Here is a 24,688-nt window from a genome sequence, read left to right as displayed (position 1 = left end):
GACTCTAAGGCACTTAACATCAAAAACATGTAATAATATGCAAACTATATGAACAAATATAATCCCAGAGGATGCCAAGTAGATGTACATCATGCCACCATTGTAAAACTAGAGGTTAATATGTTGTAGTGCCACTTACAGAAGAAGGGGTACATTATGTTAAAAGAGGTGTTCAGCCCTACTTCCAAAGCGACTTCGCCCTGTCTGGCAGCTCACTGGAGGCTCTTGGTTGTGTTGGGCAAGAATGTAATTAAGTGCAGGAGAAGATGCTCAGCAGCCGTTTAATGAATGATCCTCCTTGACAGTTATCTGTTACATTAACATTTATTCATTTAGCAGGCACTTTTCTCCAAAGTGGTGTACAACTCAAAGTAACAAAAGTGAATTTCACAGCAGGCAATAAGCTTTATACGCAGACATCATTGTTGACAGGCAACCACTTTGTTTAATGCCAATGTTTTTGGCAGCACACATTACTGTAACTGCATGTAGTACTGATAGGAAATACAACGGTCATTACGACAGAGGGTGTTGGGTGTTGGACTCATTTATGTAGCTGTCAGGAGGTCAAGAAAGAAATGGGTCTCCTTGCATGCTGTCAAGGATTCAGCAGCTCTGAGGGAGAGAGGGAGCTCATTCCCCCACACTAGAGTCAACACCTAGAACCTACAGACTTTTGATATTATCCTATCCTGAGTGGTGAGTGAGCCTCTCCCTTGGGCCAGCCCAGTGGTCTTGTTGGCTGTTCTGACATGGCTGTTAATTCACCAGGTTTTCATTAAGCTAACTGTCAATCATTAGGGCTCAGCCAATAGGCTTGCTTCATCTTTTCCCCACAGGGGGTGTGAGCTGTGCTGTGAAACTCAGAGGGAAAAGCGCGTCGAAATGGTAATAAAAATGGAGAATAAACAATATATTATTATTAGTGTCTGCTGCCCGAGGAGATATGCAGAAAGTAGCTCTGGGTATCAGGGTGGGGGTCATTGCAGGACTGTGGTGATCTCTTCACAGCATGTCCAGTGCAATGGTTGACACACTGAGATCAGTCCCACACATGGGTCAAAACAGAGCCTCACATCCCTCTGTTTAATCACACAGCTCTGTATTTGCTGAGCAAACTTGTTTGGCTTATACCCCTTTGTACAACTTTTCTACTCTGAAGCTGCTCAGCATGAGTATCTTCCTTCATGGGTGGTGCTCTGTGCTTTCATACCAGCCCCCCCCCACAATACCTCAGGGACTTTTCCATTATGATGATTATTCTGTAATAATTTTCAGTTTGCCCTTAAATTAATTTGCATGCCAATGTGGCTGCCTTTGCAGAATAAACATGTTAGGCAAACGGCATGAAATTGGCTGCGGTCAGGCTCCAGCGTGCAGTGGATAAGTGACAAGCGGACGCCAAAGTCACTCAAGGACAGAGTGAGAGAATATGGGGGCTGTCGGAGCCGCAGATGCCATGATCAGGAACTGTAACCATAATTTATGCAGTAAGCCCCAAAGTGGTGTAAGGTGTGGAAGTCAATTGGGGTAAAAGTGGTCACTGCTGTTTCAGGACGTAAACCACTTTTTTGCCTCTCCCTTGGGCCGGCCCAGTGGTCTCGTTGGCTGTTCTGACATGGCTGTTAATTCACTAGGGTTTCATTAAGCTGACTGTCAATCATAAGGGCTCAGCCAATAGCCTAGCTTCATCTTTCCCCCACAGGGGTGTGAGCTGTCCTGTGAAGCTTAGAGGAAAGGCCGGTCAACATGGTAATAAAAATGGAACAGTTACTGAATTCCAGTGACCTCAGGCTTTGTGAAGTCCCTATTGCTCCGTCAAGGAGCGTTGTGGGTAAAGCTCTGACAAATTGACAGATGTCCCATAAGGCCCTACTGTCAGTTCCGAGGAGTGACAGACAGAAACAGCTTCCAGAAGGCTCCACTCTCCTATGTTAAAAAAAGGCGTGTGAATGATTTACTCAGCAAATAAAACCTATACTGTTTTCTTCTTGTCTGGAAATATTAATGCCGTGCTTTAGTTTACACTGTACTGCAGCTGTATTTCTTTTATGTACACTTTGTATGAAAAACATGCCTGGTAAATTCCCAGAACATACAATAAGTTAAATGGCAGCACTCTGGCAAAATGAGTAGCATTGGTGCCTTAAATCTCACGAGCTGTGGCTTTGAATCAAGCTTCAGTCTGTGTGGCGTTTGCATGTTTTTCCCGTCTTTGTGTGGGTTTCCTCTCTGTACTCAGATTTCCTCACGTGTTTCAAGTGAATTGGTGACTAATTACCCTTAGTGTGTTTGCCCTGTGATGGATTGGCATACTGTCCAGGGAGTACCCTGCCTCAAGCCCTATGTTTCCAGGATAGATTCCAGTCCACCTTGACCCTACACTGGACAAGTGGTTGATGAAAATGAAGAAATATGTTTAATATTTGATTGCCATTTCTCATGTGAAATATTTCTTCATAAGAATGTAGTAAAGTGTTAATGTTACAGTTCTGTGTTGATTTCAGTAAATGTTTTGGATGCGTCCGTGTGAAATGCATGCTGCTTACCTTGGAGTGCTTTCCTGTCTGTTTTTTGTTGGGCTGATCGTGAGCCCTGCAAGACCCATGTTTGGTGCGAAGGAGATCATGTGCATTGTGTCCCCGGTGGAATGTAGCTCTCCACCCATACACACCCTCCAGTGTTTCCATTTTATTTTTGTCTTTTTCCATGTAATCTTGATTACAGTTCCAGTCCCCCTCACGCATCTGAGCCAAACATGAGAGAGTAAACGTGCCGTTGAAAAGCTAACAAGCTCTAGTAAGCTCCTGTAACTGCTGGAAGGGGTTCATGCTTGGAGAGTAGAGAAAATCTGACACATGTTTTCAGGAAAGCGTAATTCCATGTAGACTGAACAGGAGATCTGAGGTTTGAGTTGTCTCTGACAGAGCAGACAGGAAGTGGCGACTACTGACAGGAGATGGGGACTGCTGGTGATCTCTGACAGGAAATGGGGATCTTTGATGAGACATGGCGATTGTTAACAGGAAGTGGGGATCACTGACAGGAAGTAGGGAATATTGGTAGTATAATATTGGGAGCTGGACCTTTTAAAGAGGTGTCTGAATCATCAACAAAGCAAATAATTGATGTGCCATGTGAAAGCAAACAATTAACATGATTGAATGACAGTGAACCAAAATCTGCTTTTATTTTACATTAAAGCATCCCTGTGGCCCACTGCTGGTCCATTGCTCTCAACAGTGGGTCCATGTGCTCTTTAAAATCCCGATATGTGTTCTAGAACATGAATGGAACATGGTTATTTATTACTGTACAATGCAACATCCCGTTAACAGTGCAATTCGTGTTCTACTACACACTGGATACTGTCTTTATATGAAAATACTGTCAAATTAAATATATACAGCATACAATATATGTCAGTCAGAATGAAGAGATGAGGAAATTAAAAACTTAAGCCATTTTTTTTTCCACCAAAAGCATCTTGCAGTTTCTGGTGCAGCATGTTTATGCTGTGTGTGTGTGTGTGTGTGTGTGTGTGTGTGTGTGTGTGTGTGTGTGTGTGTGTGTGTCTGTGTGTGTCTGTATCCCAGGCCTGAAGCGCTCCCACAGCTGCGAGTTGTGCAGCGTCACGCTAAACTCAGTGGCCCAGTACCATGCTCACCTGCAGGGCTCCAAGCATCAGAACAAGTAAGTGTCACCAATGGTCCCAAGGATTTCATGGGGGTCTGCTCCACCGTGCCATCAGGGGCAGAACACGTATGTGTGGGGTTACCGCATATTACATATTACTGGCTGGGGGTTAGTGCCTGTTGTGTGTGGTGGGTTTAGGGTTCGAGCCCTACTTGGAGTGCCCAGAGATGGACTGACATCCTGTCCTGGGTGTGTCCTCTCCCTCTTTGGCCTTGCGCCCTATTTTACCGGGTAAGGCACCGGTTCGCCGCGACCCCGCTTGGGACAAGCGGTTGTTGACAATGGATGGATGGATGGATGGATGGGGGTTTAATGTGGTAGTTTGTATTCAGACTGCGAGTCCTTGGAACCAGAAACGTTCTATAGCCTTTCTTTTTTGTTTTCTGTTATGTTCTTGCCTCCAGATGGTGCCTGTGTCTCCTGTTGCCCATAATGTGAAGAACTTATCCATGGCTAACACCAGTGTGTTTGTATGTTTTGCTTTTCAGTCTTCTTCTCCATCTATCACTAAGTTTTTGCATTTTATGACCCCCCTATTGTCCCTGAATTCCGTAAATGATGCAGGAAGTGTCTGATCCTGATCAGAAAAAGGTTGTCTTTGTTGTAGCAAAGCTTCAGATGGACCGCCAAATTTCTTCTAGTACTTGTTCCAGCACTCTATGTACTTGTTCAGTGGGACCCCATACTGGCCCCTGAAGATAGCCTAGACCACCAGCCTAGACTACAATCTATACTGCAAGTTCTATCACCTGCAGGAAGAGTGTATCAACAGCTTTACACACAGACACAGGACTTTTCAAAGTACAGCTTCTCTGATACCACCATGTTGCATCTACTTGAGGGATATGAACCTGCCTATGGAAGTGAAATTCAGATAGCAAATGCATAGATAATAATAGCCGATGGCATTGGAGGCATTTATGTTGCTGTTAAGAGAGATGTGGGTCTGAAAAAGATGAGTTTGAGATCCTTCTTTAATGCTGAGAGAGATTTGGCAGTTTTGACGGACAGTGGGGGCTCATTTCACCACATTGGGGTAAAATTAAGATGTTTAATTTTGGGCCCCCCCATTGTATAATTACTGTAAAATTACCTCTACAGCATGAATGCGGTGCCTATACAGATTGCCCACACTGTTAGTTTTCATTCAAAGCTGCTGTCCAAGTGTATAATACAGCTTGTACACCTGCCTCTTTGCATCAGCATTTGGACCTGGGTTCCGATATCAGTGCTACTATAAGCCCAGCCATTAATAATTGAAGGCCTCTGTTGCTCAGAATTATTGAAAAAGTGTTTGAAAACAGTGAGGGGGGGCCCCAAGTATTAGTGTGAAAAGAATGTGTGCAGGTCATATAGACAGCTTAGGAAAGGCTGCCTCTCCACTCAGTAATAATAATAATAATAATAATAATGAGGCAGGTAGCAAAGGGGTTGCTGCTTCCACTTTTGGACTTAGAGAACACAAGTTTGAATCTTGTATGTTGTACTCTTCATCAAAGTATTACCCTGAATTCACACAGTAAAAAAAAATTACCGATGTCTGAATGTTATTGTAAGTAACTTAACACTGTAAATCGCTTTGAAGAGAAATGTCAGTTAAATTAATAAATATAAATTTATTGTTAAGCATTGTTTATGGGGTGCATTGGTGCAGCAGGTTTGGCCAGTGCCTGCTTTTTGGTGAGCCTGGGGTTCAAGTCCTACTTGGGGTGACTTGCGACAGACTGGTGTCCCTCCAGCTTTGCACCCTGTGTTGCTGGATGAGGCTCCAGTTTGCTGCAACCCCACTTGGGTTAAGAGGTTTCAGACAGTGTGTGTGTGTGTGTGTGTGTGTGTGCATTGTTTATCCAGAGCAATGTACAATCTATATAATGTTAGGTGTTGTACACTAACATACAATTTCTTACCCATTTTTACAGCAGGGCAATTTTTTGCTTATCATATCAGGGAAAGTTCTTTCATTAGGGGTACTACAACAATATTGGGAATGTTGCATTCTGATTGATGGACACTGTCAGGCCCCAAACTGAGTGGACCTGTTTTAATCTTCTTGTTGTTTGGTCCTCACCGTTTCCAGCCGAATCATGCTCAGTTTATAACAATTATCAGATACTATTCATAACCATTATTGGATGCATAAATTGGTGGATTAGTTATTTAAAAGAGCACCTGCTACAGTAGTTCTGTCACTTGTTCTCTGTTTGATTTTGACTTTGATTAGTTTCACAGCTCTCCTAACAAATGAAAAAAGTGGTACTAAACTGAGTGAAAGATAAGGGTTGCATGCGGTTCACATCCCACAAACACTACCAGCAGTATGTAAATTTGACATTTAGTGGTGAACCACCTGGGCACATGTATTATTGAGCATGGGATGAACTCCAGGTGGCCAGGTATCCATAGTGATGGTGCTTTGATGAGGACTGGATACCTGACCCTTGGGAGTTTTCCACCATCCCTCTGTAAATGCCTGGGGAGATGGGATGCGATGTCTCTAGTATGACTCGTCCTGATGGATGATGCAACAACTTGTAAGGTACTGAAGGACTGAGCAATAATATCAGTACTTTTCAGTAGTACTATTGATACCCCTGATCTCAATATCAACAGTACTCAGTGGAGTTCTGTTGAAATATTGGGTGGATTCAATAGACTTGCTTGAGCATTAGTGGACTTGTCCACCGTATTGTTATGCCTGTGGTCCTGGCTGTTCTTTGTCCTCTGATGAGGGTTGTTTTCTTCTGATCAAACCCTTTACAATTACATTTACATTTATTCATTTATCTGATGCTTTTCTCCAAAACAGCTTACGATAATTTACCCATTTATACAGTTGGATAACTTTTACTTGATCAAGGATATAACAGTAGGAAGTGACATTTGAATCTGTGTGCTTTGGGTCCAAAGGCGAGAGCTCAAACCCGTGCACCACTTGTTGCCCCCTTTTTTGAGAAACCTTTAAGGGCTTTTGGCTTAAATTTGAGCTGTAACTGTCACGTACTTGAAACCCATAAAAAAGGGGCTTCTTTCACGTGACTGCATGTAGTTGTTATCATATCCACACAATGCCATTGGTCATAATGCCGCATAGCCATGGATAAGCTCTGTACATTGTGTTGTCATAGCAATGCCTCATGATTAGATAGCGATGGGTGTTTACTCCCAGTGTTGTTAAGTGTAGCCCTGTACTGGTGGCAGAAACTAACCTGAAGATGATCACTTCATTGTATGCTTTCCCAAATTTGCTCATGTATAATGAATTACAAATAGAAAAAAAATATGTATTTTTCTTTGTAGTTTATCAGGTTCCACTTGACAGATTGCATTTCATGGATCTGAAAATTAACCAGGCATGGCTCACAGCAAAGACACACCAACAATGTCTACAGTGACCTGCTGATTTCCCCATGTGGCCATAGAGTCCCTTGCATCCCCAGCTATCGTTTTCTCATATCTTGACCTCTGTCATATGAGCTGAATGGATATTGAATCATTTATTGATCCATGTCAAGCCATTTCTCTTTTAAATGCACAAAATTTTCTGAACTTGCTTCTAAAAATAAAAAAAATGCATTTGGTGAGGAACGTGGTGGGGTGGGGGTCATCTGGCCAAAAATTGTATTGAATTTGTACTGAAATTTATTGGAATGCATTTATAATTAGACTGTTTAAATATATTTGATCCAGCTGAAGCAGAGTCTGCTTCTGAGGTGCAAAAAGGAATAGGAATGCCCCCGACAGTTGCTCCTCCACCTCCCACCTTCTCTGAATTCCACCCAGACTATCAGTTACCTCATTATTCCTATTGTGCACTTACTGAGACAAATTGACTAGTGTTTCCTTTCTATGAGCTAGGCTGTGGGCTAGGAACCATACTGGGTTTTCTATGCGCACATCACTTTTTCTGGTTAGAAGCTTCCATCAGTTTTAATCACGATTCAGACTGCTCTGGGTCGAGCTATTGATGACTGTCTAAATTGGAAGTAATGGTAGTGATTAGTTTAATGCGGCTGCACAATGGAGATTTTAATTCCTCACTGCCTATTAATTAGGACAAATGAGCAAGGATTTTGAAAAATTAAGGTTTGTCAAAATGGACTGATTATGCATTTTAAAATTAGCAAGCTTGATTGGTTGAGGGTAATTGTACCGTGTTTATTGATGTTTAGGTAATCCAATTAAGGTGAACAACTGCTAAACAGAATTACATTACGTCATTGGTGAAAGAGCAGTAAATACCCGTCTTAATGATTCCCCCCCCCCCCCCATTCTCTCTGGATGTGCTGTAAAGTTGGGTGTGTCCGAAATCATTATAAAGTAAATGCTTGACTTTTTTTTTTTTTTTTGCTTATTCCTTTGGTATCTAGACTTTATTTTTACAGTTTAATTTTTATATAGCTAAAATGCTGGTAATTTTATGTATTTCAGTTAATATTTGCCTTTTAATTGGTATGTACAGTATGTGTGTGTATTTGTGTCTCTTTCAGCCTAAAGAATCAGCAGTAAGGCCAGCTGAGCAGTTGACCATTACGCTGTGACGATCACTCTCTTCTGTCTCCCTTTCTATCCCCCACTGTTGTCACTGAACCTTCTTTTGGGCTTTAAAACTGAATAATTTTTGAGCCCATCTTACATGGCTTCATCATGACACTTCACCTCACTTACATTTATTTATTTAGCAGATTATGATCAAGGCGAATTCCAATGAACTCTCTAATGTTGTCAGCCCACACACCTTATTCACCAAGGTGACTTACACTGCTAGAGACACTACTTACAATGGGTCACTCATCCATACATCAGTGGAACACAATCTCTCTGTCACTCACACACTAGGGGTGAACCTGAACAGCATATCTTTGGACTGTGGGAGGAAACCAGAGCACCCAGAGGAAACCCATTCAGACATGGGGAAAATGTGCAAACTCCCCAGACTGAGTGGGGATCAAACCCACATCCTCTCACACCACCCAGGGGCTATGAAACAGCAACACTACTCACTGTGCCACCCAAACTCACTTTGTTTGGGGCTGGGGTCTAGGACATGGCACTGAAGCAGAAACATTATGGCAGGCAGTACAAATCACAGCTGAATTGCTGCTGAGAAGCACCTGAACCTCCAACCATGAATCCCCACTCCCTTTTCCATGGAGGATGTGAGGAAGCAATGGGCTCAGCTGGCCTACAGAATAACTTGACTTTAATCTTTATTGTACTGGATACTCTTTTTTATTGTCTCAGTGACATTTTAAATATGTGTATGAAATGGGATTGTCTGGAGGCACAGACAGGTGTGTGGAGGGAGACTGAGGTCCTTCTTAAAGTGAGGTGAACTTTCTACTGTAGATGGTGCTACAGTAAGGTTGTCTGTCCAGGACAGATGCCGCAGTGTTTTTCTGCCTTGTGTGTTCTGTGTATTGCTGTGTTGTGATCTTTATCTCAGGGAGGTCCTCAGTGGTGGCACATCTTTGCATACAAATTGTTATGATTTGAATGCCAGGAAAGCATTTTAAAGCCTGTCTTCAATCACATTAATGCAGAAACATTATTTTACCAAGCAATATGAAAGAAAAAACTACTTAAAAATACAGTTGTGCGAATTGTGTGTTTTATGTTAAACCAAGATTGTCAAACATTGGATTTTTTTTCTTGCTGGGTGCATCTAATGGGTTACTAAGGTAAGAAATAGATCCATGTTTTGTGGAAAAAAGGTGAAGGCTGAAATTCTTATTTTTTTCCCTCTACTATTTGTATTTTTCTTTTATAGCCCCAAGGTAAATGTCACTGTAACATGTATTGTTTAGGGTGCTCATGGCCCTGCTTGCTTTAAATGGGAAAGTCACCCTCTTTAATTCTGGATTTTTTATGGCATTCATCTGGGATTGTGTCCATGCTTAATAATATAGATGTCCCTTGATTTAATCCCAGGTTAAAAAAAAAAGAAATTGTTCCGTAATTAAATAATTTGCAGTAAGCCTTTATTGTGTTTTCAGCGACTGCTCATCCAATGCAGGGATTCCAGCACATCACAGAACTTATTAACTTAAAGCAACATTAAAGTTAAATTTACTTTAAAATGGCTGAAAATACAAAAAGGTAATTTGCATAATCTCCTGTTCAGTGTTTTGTGTTTTGCTTTATATGAGTGTAAAATAAAAAGTTTTGAGACTGTATTGTGTGTGTCCCATGTGTGCTGCAGCTGCATGGTGCTGGGGGGGGGGTCAAAACCTTGTGACTTTAACCAGTATTTGGACTAGTTTTTATTTAGGCCTTCACTTGTCACACTCAATAGTTTAACCACTATTTAGCAATGGCTCCGGTGAGTGTTTCTTAAACTGTGTGACAGAGATATGCAATTGAGGTTTGCGTAGAAGGTCCGTGTGGGGTGAAAACAAAATGTGAATTACAATGCCTTTGATCATGTTTTGTTTTAAAAATGAAAAACAAATTATGAATTAACTACATTTAAAAAACATTTTTTCCCCCAAATGTGAAATATTTAAAATATGTGAGTCCTTGGGCCTAACCAACTTGATGGGGGTGTTTCCCATTTGTAATGGGATAAATGGTTTTTATAAGTTGTAACATAGGGATATTTATAGTAGAAAATCTTTTTTTTTTGCTTGAATGTTTTTGTGTTTATGTTGGATGTTATTTTTTGGGGGAAATGCACTTGGGAATAGTTGAGGCTGTATGGCATAACCAGAAGGATGGAGTTACTGCTATATAAGCTTGTATTAGGTCACTTGTGGGGGTGGCTAATGATGCAAACTTATGCAGACAGGCTCTCGCAGAGCAAATAGGTGAGTTGTGTATTGCTGTTGGTGCAAGGGGTTAAGCCCATGGCTCATAGGCCTTATGTTCTTTTGTAATTTAATGTTTGTTTTTGTATTTGGGGTTAATGTGTTTTGAAGAACATCTTTTAAGTAAAGGAAAATAAACCTTTTTGGCCCAACTACTTCAATTCTCTACCGCTGCCTTTATTTGTCATCCATACCCACAGACCCTTCACATCGTCCTCTGATCACGTCCGTGGATCCTCGCTTTCACTCTCACCGCCTATCGACCGACTCTTCGCCCGTCCCTGACCCCTTGGTTCTTGACGAACGATTCTGCACTTGGGTCCAGCTGCTCCCATGTCCTTGGTTCTGCATGACAAAGTGCAGGTGTTAAAAGCACCATGAAGTTATAGCTGGCTAGTGGCGGTAGAGCATGATGAGATGTACAGTTCGTTCATCATGTTTGATATTGTGAGATTTTGATTTGTACACTTTGTATGATTAAATGAGAAGAGAAAATTAATGAAAGCCTTTTTTGTGTGTGTGCTCAAACAAAAAGCTGTCTCATTTTTTAAAAAAATGAATGAAGGCATTGTAATTTGCATTTTGTTTCTCAATTTCAAATCAAAAAATGAATGAATGCAACATACACGGACTGTAAAGCTTGTGAGAACTGGTCAGGAGATATTTGAAATACAGTACTGAATCATCTTCAGTTGGATCACCACCTGCCGGAGAGGCCGTAAGGGGCTGGTGCGTTGTGATTTGGGCGGTGGTCAGGGCCGAGTGCCCGGCCGACCCAAACCTCGGGTGCCAACTCTGGCTTTTGGAACTTGGAATGTCACCTCATTGGCGGGGAAAGAGCCTGAGCTAGTGCAGGAAGTTGAGAGATACTGTCTAGATATAGTCGGGCTCACTTCCACTCACAGCTTGGGTTTTGGAACCACTCTTCTCGACCAAGGGTAGACTCTCCACTATTCTGGCGTTGCCCAGGGTGAGAGGCGGCGGGCGGGTGTGGGCTTATTAATAGCCCCCCAGTTCAGCCGCCATGTGTTGCATCTACCCCGGTGAATGAGAGGGTCATCAACCTGCGCCTTCGGGTCAGGGAACGGTCTCTCACTGTCGTTTGTACTTATGCGCCTAGTGGCAGTGTAGAGTACCCGGCCTTTTTAGAGTCCCTGGGGGGCGTGCTGGAAAGCGCTCCCACTGGGGACTCTGTCGTTCTACTGAGGGACTTAAACGCCCACGTGGGCGGCGACAGTGACACCTGGAGGGGCGTGATTGGGAGGAACGGCCTCCCTGATCTGAACCCGAGTGGTGAGTTGTTATTGGATTTCTGTGCTAGTCACGGTTTGTCCATAACAAACACCATGTTCATGCATAAGGGTGTCCATCAGTGCACTTGGCACCAGGACACCCTAGGTCGGCGGTCGATGATCGACTTTGTAGTCGTTTCTTCTGATCTTCGGCCATATGTCTTGGACACTCGGGTGAAGGGAGGGGCTGAGCTGTCAACTGATCACTACCTGGTGGTGAGGTGGATTAGATGGTGGGGGAAAAAGCTGGACAGACCTGGCAGGCCCAAACGCATAGTGAGGGTCTGTTGGGAATGTTTGGCGGAGGCCCCTGTCAGAGAGGTGTTCAACTCCCACCTCCGACAGAGCTTCAACCAGGTCCCGAAGGAGACTGGGGACATTGAGTCCGAATGGACTATGTTCCGCACCTCCATTGTCGGGGCGGCAGTTCGGAGCTGCGGCCATAAAGTCTCCGGCGCCTGTCGCGGTGGCAATCCCCGAACACGGTGGTGGACACCGAAGGTAAGGGATGCCGTCAAGCTGAAGAAGGAGTTCTATCGGGCCTGGCTGGCTCATGGGACTCCTGAAGCAGCTGACGGCTACCGGCGGGCCAGACGGAACGTGGCTCTGACAGTCGCCGCGGCAAAAACTCAGGCCTGGGAGGAGTTCGGTGAGGCCATGGAGGAAGACTTTCGGTCGGCCTCAAAGAGATTCTGGCAAACCGTCCGGTGACTCAGAAGGGGGAAGCGGTGTTCCGCCAACACTGTTTACAGTGGAAGAGGTGCGCTGCTGACCTCAACTGAGGATGTCCTCGGGCGGTGGAAGGAGTACTTTGAGGATCTCCTCAATCCCTCCGACACGCCTTCCATAGAGGAAGCTGAGGCTGGGGACTCGGAAGGGGACTCGTCCATTACCCTGGCTGAAGTTGCTGAGGTAGTCAAAAAACTCCTCGGTGGCAAGGCTCCGGGGGTGGATGAGATCCGCCCCAAGTTTCTCAAGTCTCTGGATGTTGTTGGACTGTCTTTGCTGACGCCTCTGCAGCATTGTGTGGAGCTCGGGGATGGTGCCTCTGGACTGGAAGACTGGGGGGGTGGTCCCTCTTTTTAAGAAGGGGGACCGGAGATTGTGTTTCAACTATAGGGGGATCACGCTCCTTAGCCCCCCTGGGAAAGTCTATGCCGGGCTACTGGAGAGGAGAATCCGACCGATAGTCGAACCTCGAATTCAGGAGGAGCAATGCGGTTTTTGCCCTGGCCGTGGAACACTGGACCAGCTCTATACCCTCACTAGGGTGTTGGAGGGTTCATGGGAGTTTGCCCAACCAGTCCACATGTGTTTTGTGGACCTGGAGAAGGCATTCGACCGTGTCCCTCGTGGCATCCTGTGGGGGGTACTTCAGGATTATGGGGTTCGGGGCACGCTGCTACGGGTTGTTCGTTCCCTGTATGACCGGAGCAGGAGCTTGGTTCGCATTGCCGGCAGTAAGTCAGACCTGTTCCTGGTGCATGTTGGACTCCGCCAGGGCTGCACTTTGTCACCGATTCTGTTCATTATCTTCATGGACAGAATTTCTAGGCGCAACCAGGGAATGGAGGGTGTCTGTTTTGGTGACCGCAGGATCTCCTCTCTGCTTTTTGCGGACGATGTGGTCCTGTTGGCTTCATCGAATCAAGACTTACAGCATGCACTGGAGAGGTTTGCAGCCGAGTGCGAAGCGGCGGGGATGAGAATCAGCACCTCCAAATCCGAGGCCATGGTTCTCAGTCGGAAAAAGGTGGATTGCCCCCTCCAGGTTAGGGGGGAGTTGCTCCCTCAAGTGAAGGAGTTTAAGTATCTCGGGGTCTTGTTCACGAGTGAGGGAAAAATGGAGCGGCAGGTTGACAGACGGATCGGTGCGGCATCCGCAGTAATGCGGTCATTGTACCAGTCTGTTGTGGTGAAGAGGGAGCTGAGTCGTAAGGCAAAGCTCTCAATTTACCGGTCGATCTACATTCCTGCCCTCACCTATGGTCATGAACTCTGGATCATGACCGAAAGAACGAGATTGTGGATACAGGCGGCAGAAATGAGTTTCCTTTGCAAAGTGGCTGGGCGCACCCTTAGGGATAGGGTGAGGAGCTCACTCACCCAAGAGGAGCTCGGAGTAGAGCCGCTGCTCCTCCGCATCGAGAGGAGCCAGTTGAGGTGGCTCGGGCATCTGTTCCAGATGCCTCCTGGACGCCTCCCTGGTGAGGTGTTCCGGGCATGTCCCACTGGGAAGAGGCCTCGGGGCAGACCCAGGACACATTGGAGAGATTACATCTCCCAGCTGGCCTGGGAACACCTTGGGGTTCCCCCAGAGGAACTGGAGGAGATGTGCGGAGAGAGGGAAGTCTGGGGGGCTCTGCTTGGACTACTGCCCCCACGACCTGGTCCCGGATAAGCGGAGGAAGATGGATGGATGGAGTACTGAATCAAGCATATGAAATACACACATTTTGTAGGGAAAGAAATTTTTATCTGATGAAGAGGTGGGGGGGGGGGGGGAACAATGGCTTCTGCCTTGATGTCAAATTCACTGATGTACATCTTTAAGAACTTTGTAATGCTGTAAGAAGTGTAAAGAGAAGGAAGGTAATTTGGAACAGAAGCTGTCCCCAACCCCAAAAAATCCCCAGATGCAGAATGACAGATAAAAGCCTCAGAATTTTTCAATGAGGCCTCATGCAAGGAAGGTGGTGCTGAGCACCTCCTGCACATCAGGTGGCCTAGGGTAATGAAATAGTGGAGTAGAGAAAGAAAAGTTGGACTGTAATGTGAATAGATGGGTGCGGTGGTGCAGTGGGTTGGACCACAGTCCTGCTTTCCGGTGGGTCTGGGGTTCGAGTCCCGCTTGGGGTGCCTTGCGACAGACTGGCGTCCCGTCCTGGGTGTGTCCCCTCCCCCTCTGGCTTTACACCCTGTGTTGCTGGGTAGGCTCCGGTTCCCCGTGACCCCATATGGGACAAGCGGTTCTGAAAGTGTGTGTGTAATGTGAATAGCATGTGGAGAGCATATAGTGTTTAACTTTAAATACTGACTGCATAACTCATTTGTGAGTGAGGACACAACAAAACTGGTAACAAAGATCTTTGCACTCCATCACTTAAGTATATGTAAAGGTCATCATTTGCCTTATTTTCTATACACACACATTTTCGGAACCGCAAATGTGCGCGGCACCCGGCAACACAGGGCGTAAGGCCGGAGGGGGAGGGGACACACCCAGGACGGGACGCCAGTCCGTCGCAAGGCACCCCAAGCAGGACTCGAACCCCAGACCCACTGGAGAGCACAACCTAGTCCAACCCACTGCGCCACCACGCCCCCCAGTTTTGGATATACCTATAATAAAAATACACTGTAAGACATTTGTGTTAACTTAAAAATTAAAACTAACTAAAATGCCCAATACGGGGAGTGCGGTGGCGTAGCAGGTTTGGCCAGGTCCTGCTCTCTGGTAGGTCTGGGTTTTAAGTCCCACTTGGGATGCTTTGCGATGGACTGGCGTCCTCTCCTGGATGTGTCCCCTCCCCCTCCAGCTTTACGCCCTGCGCTGCCAGGTTAAGCTCCGGTTTGCTGCGACCCTGCTTGAGATGAGCGGTTTCAACCTGTGTGTTAAAATGACCAGAAAATACATATTCTTGCTGTTCATAAACTGCAGTATTTGTTGTATTAGTTATGATAATTTCATTCAGGAACACTGGACAGAATCTCAGAACATTCTGAAATCTGAAATCAAAGGGCTCTTGCACACCTATTAGTGTTTTTATTCTCTCTCTGTGTTTTGCTCCCACTTAGTGGCAATAAGCTAAAATGCAGTTGCCCCCCAACAAATCTTAAGAAACTAGAATGGTAAAGAAAATGTAATAAAAAAGTAAAAAAATAATAAAAAAATCTTGGAATGTTCAAAAACTGACTTCCCGTACAGTTAACAATGATTAATTTTCCTTGTATACAAAGTCAAGAAAAGTCATGCTTGATTGCAAGTTGAATTTACAACAGGTATAAGGCAAATTTAATTGTCCATGACAGAATTTACTTTCAATGTGAAATGTTTTAAATGTAAAAAGATTTTTTTTTCAAACTCCTTGGAGGTGGGATGATGTGTCTTTTAGCATTTTTTCTTAAACTCAGGAAGGATGCAGACACAGTTCATTGATCTAGCCACCCTTTGCCAGCAAATGCTTGTCCAGTTCAGAGTCACAGGGGTCCATGGTGCAAGGTCCACCTTGGACAGAGCACCGCTAAAATAGACCTGTACACAGAATATGCAAACTTCATACAAATTGAGCCACTTTCAAACCTATGTTTGAGTAGGAACTGAACTGTAAAATATTGTGTTACAAGTTCATGTTTTTAACTTCTGTCCTGTGTTTAGAGTGCAGTTCTCAGATGAAAAGTTCATTACTGATATAACCATTCATTTACTAAAAGAGTTATACATGGGCTGTACTTAATATCCCACAGTGGCCCTTTCAATCAGATGTCATCATGCATCTGAGACATGTTCTGAAAAGGAAAGTAACAAAAAATTACTAATTACAATAATTACTAATAACTATATTACAACTGAAATAATTAGCTCTGTTGACTCTTGGTTGGTACTGGGGGAAGAGTCTAACTTATTAAAGCACACCTTTCTCAAAAGTGAGAGATAAAAACATTTGATGTACAGTATGAACACATGTCATAAAGATCCCAGATGTAAAAAGGGTATACTTTCCTATCATTTACTGGCTTGTTTATTTGGTTTCTTTTTTGGTGTTAAAATGCTCTAATGTAAATAAAGTCAAATATTGAACTGTAATTACTGTCGTTTTTCATGGTGTTTCTGGTTGCCTTGAAACCCAGGGGTTCAACCTTTGAGGATTTCAGGGTGTCCTGATTTTCATTCTCTCAGCCTCACTGGTTTTCTGATGCCCTCATCTGGTCAGAAAGTCTCTCCACCTGCTGGGTACTGGTTCTTGATGAAGGTAAATGGCTCAAAGGGGTGGATGACTCACTTTCTTCTAAATATTTACAGTCTATGCTGGACACCTCAGGTTAAGGCCAATGCTGTCAATGTTTTCTAAATTATGGATAATTTATGGATAATATGTGACCCTTTTGTTCATAACATGTAACTTGTTTTACACTGGGAAACGTTCCAGAAGATGCCATGTTAAACAAGCATAACAGAGGCACCATTAGCATCTGGTGGACAATAGTGCAGGTCTCTGACCTCCTTATTCAGACCATTGAGAAGTTATGATTGAAATGGAGCTGCTGCTGAAAAAAATTAATCTGTTGCCAGAAGGATGCTGATATGAGTATCCTGTCTTTTTCCCTTCCATGTCATTATGGCATGTATGGATGTTACTTATGTGTTACCTTTAAAAAATTGAAGGTAAACTCTAGGTGCTACACCATCAATCTCCTGCTGTGCAGACACCTCCCTGATGTTTGTGGGAATATTACGGTGTTAGACAAACATTTCTGCTCACCTTTGTGGTTCCTTCCCAGCAAGCCAGAAACATGTTATTCTGATTTATTGAGGTGTCAACCAACAGAGGTCATTAAAAGGTACTGCTAATTATTCACTGCTTTTCAGTTTAAATAATTTGGAACAAAATGGGAAAGCCAGACTTTTAAGTTTGAGATCATTCTGTGTGTGTGTGAGTTTTCTTGGTGTGGTTATTTACTAATTGTCATGAAGACGAGGGCAGGAGACCGAGAAGTTGGTATGGACCTACTACCGAGGAAATGGTATGGACCCAATCACGGGTTTGTTTATTGCGGCAAAGACAAGGAGTAATCTGGGAACATAGTCAGGGACAGGCGTGGGTCATTCGAGGCGCAGACGTTCTTAGGACAAGACAGGAATCTAAGTTGATCAGACAAGGCAGGAGGTCTGAAACCAGGAAGGCAGCAAACAGAGAACGAAGGACAAAGGGTGAAGAGGGACTGGAAGGATGAGGAGGTAAGTGGGGTTCTTTTGCTATCGCAGGAGATGCAGTTTGACTCAATGAGGTTCCGCAACCAGGTGAACCGGGACAGCGTCTTTTATACTCTGATTCGGCAGGTGTGGTTGTTTGGCTCGATGGTGTGACACTAATCAGTTGTGTATGGAATGCATTAGTAATTACGACTTTGTTTTCAGCTTTTTTTAGCAGCAGAGTCATTTTCAAAACAAAAATCGTTGTTCTATTGAACAAATCTGCAAAAAAAGCAGCATATGCGCAACAGAAGTCAAAAGATCGAGTACACCTGCCCAAAACCATGTTTTTTCAAGTATACCCTATGCTTTAAACTTTGACTGTATATCTGAATTATACCAATCAGCCACAACATTAAAACCACATGCCTAATATTGTGTAGGTTTCCCTCCCTCGTGCCACCAAAACAGCTCTGACCCGTCAAGGCATGGACTCCACATGACCTCTGAAGGTGTCATGTGGTATCTGGCACCAAGACATTAGCAGCAGATCCTTTAAGTCCTTTAAGTTGTGAGGTGGAGCCTCCATAGATCGGACTTGATTTTCCAGCACATCCCAGAGATGCTTGATCGGATTGAGACCTGGGGAATTTGGAGGCCAGGTCAATACCTTGAACTCTTTGTCATGTTCCTCACACCATTCCTGAACAATTTTTGCAATGCTGTTGCCATGGAATGGTCTGCAACAATCTTTAGGTAGGTGGTACATGTCAAAGTAACATCCACATGAATGCCAGGACCCAAGGTTTCCCAGCAGAACATTGCCCACAACGTCACACTGCCTCTTCCCATAGTGCATCCTGCTTCTGTCTCTTCCCCAGGTAAACAACACACTTACCCTTCTAGTCACATGATCTAAAAGAAAACATGATTCAACAGACTAGGCCATCTTTCTTCCATTGCTCCGTGGTCCAGTTCTGACGCTCACGTGTCCATTGTAGGAACTTTAGATGGTGGACAGCTGTCAGCATGGGAGCTCTGACCAGTTTGTGGCTACTCAGTCTTGTACAAAGCAAGCTGCCATGCACTGTGTGTTCTGACAACTTTCTGTCATGGTCAGTATTAAGGTTTTCAGCAATTTATGCTACAGTAGGTCTTTTGTGGGATCAGACCAGACGGGCTAGCCTTCACTCCCCACGCACATCAGTGAGCTTTGGGCACCAGTGACCATGTTGCAGGTTCACTGGTTGTCCTTCCTTGGACCACTTTTAGTAGGTAAAAACCACTGTATACTGGGAACACCCCAGAAAACCTGCCATTTTGGAGATGCCAGTTGTCTAGCCATGGCAATTTGGCCCTTGTCAAAGTCGCTCAAATCCTTACGCTTGCCCATGTTTTCTGCTTCCAACACATAGAATTCAAGAACTGACTGTTCACTTGCTGAATAATATATCCTACCCCTTGACAGGTGGCATTGTAACAAGATAATCAATGTTACTCATTTTACTGTTATTGGTTTTAATGTTGTGGCTGATTGGTGTAAATTTAAAATTTAAATTTTGTACTTTTCAATTAAATACTGACTGAAAGCAAACTTACAGTCCATAAAATGTTGTCAGCCAGCATACTCAAATTTTGACTACTACTATATACTGTTTGCATGTCTGAGTAGAAGTCAGAAATTTCCTTATAAAATGGGGATATACTTTCTTCATTTGTGTGATAAATCTGTTTTTTAAGCATGGCTTTTTTGTGCCTTAAACCTTGATTTTCTGGGTGGTGTTGACGAGTTTTGAGGTGCGTTTAAAACAAAGGCGTCCTGAATTGTCCTGAACACCTGTCATGTGATCTCTTTACCATCATCTCTACTGCTCCTCAGTGTTGATTTCATGGACTGGCAGATGAATTTAACCCTGCTGAGTGAAAAAAAGGCTGCTGGGTAGGGTATTGGGCCACAGGGCAGTAAACTGGATCTTCGGACCTTCCATAAATACTGTGGAGAGTTACCTTAAGGTCCACAGACACTGTCATTGTACCTCATTTAGGCAGGAGGCAAATCCCTGAATGAGCACAAAGACCTGGTGCCACATGGATCCACTAGGGAAGGACAGCAGAAGTAGGAGTCATCCACAGTGAAACCGAACAACAATAACTGGTGCTGAGAAGCCCCAAAAGAGCAGAAAGCTGTGTGTGAAATGTCAACATTGCAGAGGAAACTGTGTGTGTGTGTGTGTGTGTGTGTGTGTGTGTGTGTTCTTCACATTGCTTTGTATACACCCCACGGCCTTCCACCTGTAGCCCCAGTAATTACATTCCACCTTGTAAATATGACAGATGTCTTGTGACAAGGAGAGCCTCTGCAGAAATTACAGCAAAGCAATATGGGACATTAGAGAAGGTCAGCCCAGGAGCAGTCATGTTTGATACACAAATAATACCCCCTCAGATAAATTAATGGGAAGCTCTTTAAACCCTATCATTTATTTGTATCTCTTTTGTACCACTGAAAGACTAATAAAAATATTTAACACAGATGTGTAGTTACTGAAACAGGCAATTGCACTGTTTTCAATCCCTGTATTCTAACTCATTAGTTTACTGATAAATATGGTAATTATTTTGTTATAAAGTCATGCTCGGGGTTCTGTTATTTGTTGATTTTTCTCCCTTTTGTGGGCAGAAAATATTTTCAATGAAGAACCTCTGTGAAAATGAACTTTAATGAATTTTTAATAGGGTGCCATCAAGAAAGATTTTTTGTTTTTGTCTTCCTTAATCATAAATTTAGCTGTTCTGCATTTTATATGCAAATTACAGCTGTGGTGTCATTAATAAAATGTATTTACTGAGCTGATCAGATTGTTGGTGTTTGTAAAAGGTAAGAACGTGTTTTGTTTTGTGATGCCATGTGAAGTGTGAAGGAATTTACTGGACACACCTATCAGAGGTCTGTCTTTCCCGAAAACCTCAAATTTCTACTTGCCTTTCTACATGGACTTGTTCATAAAACGAGGAGGAAATGAGAATCATTTCACAGGCATTTCAGAGCTCTGTGTGGTGGAACATCCCAGAGGACAGTATGTTGGAAGACCATCCCTCCCTCTGGTAAAGCACCCTAGTGTTTGGGACTGGCCCCCGAGTATTCTTTTTATTAATTTTGGGTGTGTTGAGTCCTCTCGCAGTTCTGACATGGTGGGGCAGCACATAGTGTTGGTGCCTCATAACATCTGGATGGTCCAGTTGGATCCTTGTTTAATCCCAGCTCAATCTGTGTGGAGTCTCCACATGTTTTTGTGTATTCTCTCACAGTCCATAGACATGTGTTTTGGGCAAAAGTGTGTGTGTGTGTGTGTGTGTGTGTGTGTGTGTGTGTGTGTGTGTGTGTGTGTGTATGTTTTATATTGCTCTGGTGTATATGGTTGAATGATTGTGAAAAGTTTAGTGTATTACAGTATGTCTAATATTGTTGGTCACCTTCCATAAAGGTGTCATCTAAGTACTACATACTAATCATTGTATGTCACTTTGGAGAAAAGTGTCTGCTACATAAATAAATGTAAATGTCAATAATAAAGTCCAGTAAAGAATCATAGCCAGAACCAGATCAAGATGTTGGTGCTCACTTGTGGCTCATCAATCCCTTCTTTTACCTCACACATCACACAAAATGCAGTTATATCCAATACAAGCATAATACAAATAAAATAAAAGCACAATTATCAGAAATATAGTAATAATTAAAAGTTTGTTTGCATAAGTTTGCATTTTTACCTTGAAGTGTAAGGCAACAACTGCAGAAAGGAGGGTGGAGGTATAACACAGAGGTCAAAAATTATAAAGAAACCACTTCACTGACTGGCAGAAGTTTATTTAGCTGATGCTTTTCTCCAAAGCAACTTAAGATGTTAAGCTTACAATTACTACAAGCTTACAATTATTTACCCACTTATACAGCTGGGGGATTTTACTGGAACAACTGAGGGTAAGTACTTTGCTCAAAGATATTACATTTAGACCTGAGACTTAAACCTGCAACCCTTGACTCTAAAGGCAGTAGTAACTTTATCTACTGCACTACCAGCTGTCCCCAGAATCATATATTGCCTGTTTATCTTCTTCTTGCTTCTTTTTCTTCTTCATTCTTTTGATAAATTTATGAAGCGATGTTTGGATCTTTTCTTATATTCATAAGTACACTGTGGGTAAACAAGATTGCTGAAATTCAAACTGAGACACAGAGGTCACAGAACAGGACTGCCAAGTGTTAAATTGTTTTGCGCAAAAATCATCTGTCCTTAGTTGCAACACTCAATAACAAGTTCGAAAAGGCCTCTGGAAGCAACGTCAGCACAAGAACTGTTCGTCATGAGCTTCACGAACTGGATTTCTGTTGTTGAGCAGTTGTAGAAAAGCATAAGATCTCCATGCACAAAACCAAGTGTCAGCTGGAGTGATGTAAAGCATGCCACCATTGGACTCTGGAGCAGTGGAAACAGGTTCTCTGCAGTCATGAATTGTGGACAAATCCGGGTTTGTGAGATGCCGGGAGAATACTACCTGTGCGCATGCATTGTGCCAATTGTAAAGTTTGGGAGTGGAGGAATGGAGATGTTTTTTTTTTTTTCGGTTTGGGTTACACCCCTTAATTCTAGCAAAGGAAATTCTTTATGCTACAGCATACAATGACATTATAGGTAATTTTGCACTTCCAGCTTTGTGGCAAAAGGCTGAGGATGGCGCTTTTCTGTCTATCGGGGTCGAGGAGGAGGAGCTGTGGCTAAGCACTGTTGTCCAGGGGTACCCTACGAAAGTGCACGCTCTGGGAAAGATGGCGGAGAGCAGGTGTGAGGTGCCGCTGCAGGTGGGTGAGCAGATTGAGTCTCCCTGTGCTTGGGGTAAAAGTGGCAAACAAGAGGCAGCAAACTACTGCCGAGTGCAGGTGTTTAAGAAAGTCCCCCTGCATCCACAGAGAAAAGCTCTTTCTCGAAGCTCCTGAATCCAGCTTCTCATCATTCTCCCCCATCCCACTCTCACACCAATGTAGCATACAGCACTCTGGGTTTGGAGGGGGCAAAGAAGGATGCACAGACAGTGTTCATTATGAACATTTATTGGAACACCAGCACACATTGAGAGGTATAGGCATGAAGAGAAGGAAATAATGGTCTCAGTGCAAAAACCCCTTTTCCTCAAGGATCCATCAAGCAGGCCTTCCCAGCCTGCAACTACAGCTGCTAAATAAATAAATGTAAATGAGAGCCCCTAGTTTGTAGTCATTCAAGTCATGAGCTCCCCTTTTCTTTGGAACTGGGATGAGGTCGGATTTCTTCCAAGCCAGTGGCACTCTGCAGGCCCAGCGAGGGACTGAAAGGATGTGTGAGCACACCAGACAGGTGCCTTGCAGGAAGTTTTCTACAGATGAAAGGTAGATTGAAAGATAGATGTGCTTTAAAGTGAAAAACTTGCTCTTGTGTCCGTTGTTTTTCTTCATGAGTCATTTTTGTAATCAGAATCAGAATGAGTTTTATTGGCCAAGTGTGTTGATGCACACAAGGAATTTGCTGTGGTTCTAGGTGCCTTCAGTATTTACAGACAAACAAACAGCTGACACAGAATGAATGAATGAATCAACATCATATTTACAGAATATACAAACACAAGAGTATAAATACCAGTACACACACATTGTCTGAACCACTTGTCCCATACAGGGTAAAGGGGAACCGGAGCCTAACCCAGCAACAGAGAGCATAAGGCTGGAAGGGGAGGAGAGACACCCAGGACGAGACATCAGTCCATCACAAGGCACCTCAAGCGGGACTCAAACCACAGACACACCAGAGAGCAGGACCCAGTCCAACCCACTGCACCACTGCACCTCCTAAAGAGTAGTATAAATACTAAAGAAGTAAATAAATAAGGTGATACAGGACCTGTATCTTCATCATTGTGCAGTCCCCTCAGGCTGTTTTTCACCTGGTCCTGAGTGATGGCTGGAAGAAAAGAAGATAGTTTCAGTGGGAGTAATGGTTGACTGAGTATTTGTGTGCCCAGTGAATCAAATCTGTTAAAACTGTCCTCATAACATCCTATCACAGTCACTCTAGGGTTGCTGAATTTTTGCATCACAGTACTCCTCATTTGTGCTGTTGATTTTGCTGAAAAAGCTAATTTCACATTTTGACCTGTTGTAACTGAAATATATCTCAGAAGATATTGATGATTAACACTGATCACATCCCTAAACTTGTTTAACTATAGAACCCCATGATAATGCCATATAGTGTAATGAAGAAAGTGCTCTTGTGTCTATTTGAACACAAATTTGGCTGTATCACCTGGACCACATGCAGCAAAAGGTTTCTGCATGGCTGAATTCTCAGCTTAGTGCTCCATGTGTGCAAGAAAGGGGTCACTGCTTTGTGAGGACACTTCTGGCCATAGTTGTGTTTGGAGAATCTCTGTATATAGCACTTATATGTACAAAAGACTAAAGTTAACTTATTTTAGGCACCCATTAAGTCCATACCTATGCCTTCCACTTTACACCAGTTTCAGGTTTATACATTTTCTAGTCATGCTGCTTTTAAGCCAATCAGATTCACTGGTAGTAACTTATTGAAGTTCAACAGTAAAGTCACCTTTTTCCTGGGTTTCAGTACCTCTCTGACAAATTTACTGGTTCTTAAGGCAAGGAGACTCAATACTCTTCCTTTTGGATTTCAGGTTAGGTGTGGAATGGTGAGGGGCAGTGAAGAGTCTTGGTCTGTGGTCTTTCTTGGTCTCTCACTTCAAGGTAAGTCCTTTCTAACTCTCAAGCAGGGGCTTAAATAGTAGTTTCATGGCATCTGAACATTTGCTAATGGTAGGTACACCATCTGAATCTACTCTATTCAAGAAAGATATGATGTGAGGATACACCCTAAACAGGATATTATACCCTTAAACATGCTCATTCACACACACCAGTGCACCTGAAACAG

At 43.5% G+C, this 24,688-nt stretch overlaps 1 protein-coding gene across 1 annotated transcript in view; it reads left to right on the top strand.

The window, feature by feature from the left end:
- LOC108922610 (zinc finger matrin-type protein 4-like) overlaps positions 1 to 8,202 on the top strand; it is a 44,400-nt gene extending 36,198 nt beyond the window's left edge. Inside the window, exons 6-7 of the mRNA XM_029253053.1 lie at positions 3,597 to 3,693; positions 8,184 to 8,202. Of these exons, the coding sequence (XP_029108886.1) occupies positions 3,597 to 3,693; positions 8,184 to 8,202 (116 nt within the window). The remainder of the gene's footprint in view (positions 1 to 3,596; positions 3,694 to 8,183) is intronic.
- The last annotated feature ends 16,486 nt before the right edge of the window (positions 8,203 to 24,688 follow it).

This window comes from Scleropages formosus, chromosome 6, assembly GCF_900964775.1.
Source record: "Scleropages formosus chromosome 6, fSclFor1.1, whole genome shotgun sequence".
Classification (NCBI taxonomy): domain Eukaryota; kingdom Metazoa; phylum Chordata; class Actinopteri; order Osteoglossiformes; family Osteoglossidae; genus Scleropages; species Scleropages formosus.
The sequence above is the reverse complement of the archived record's forward strand: the minus strand, read 5'-3'. Positions and strand labels throughout refer to the sequence as shown.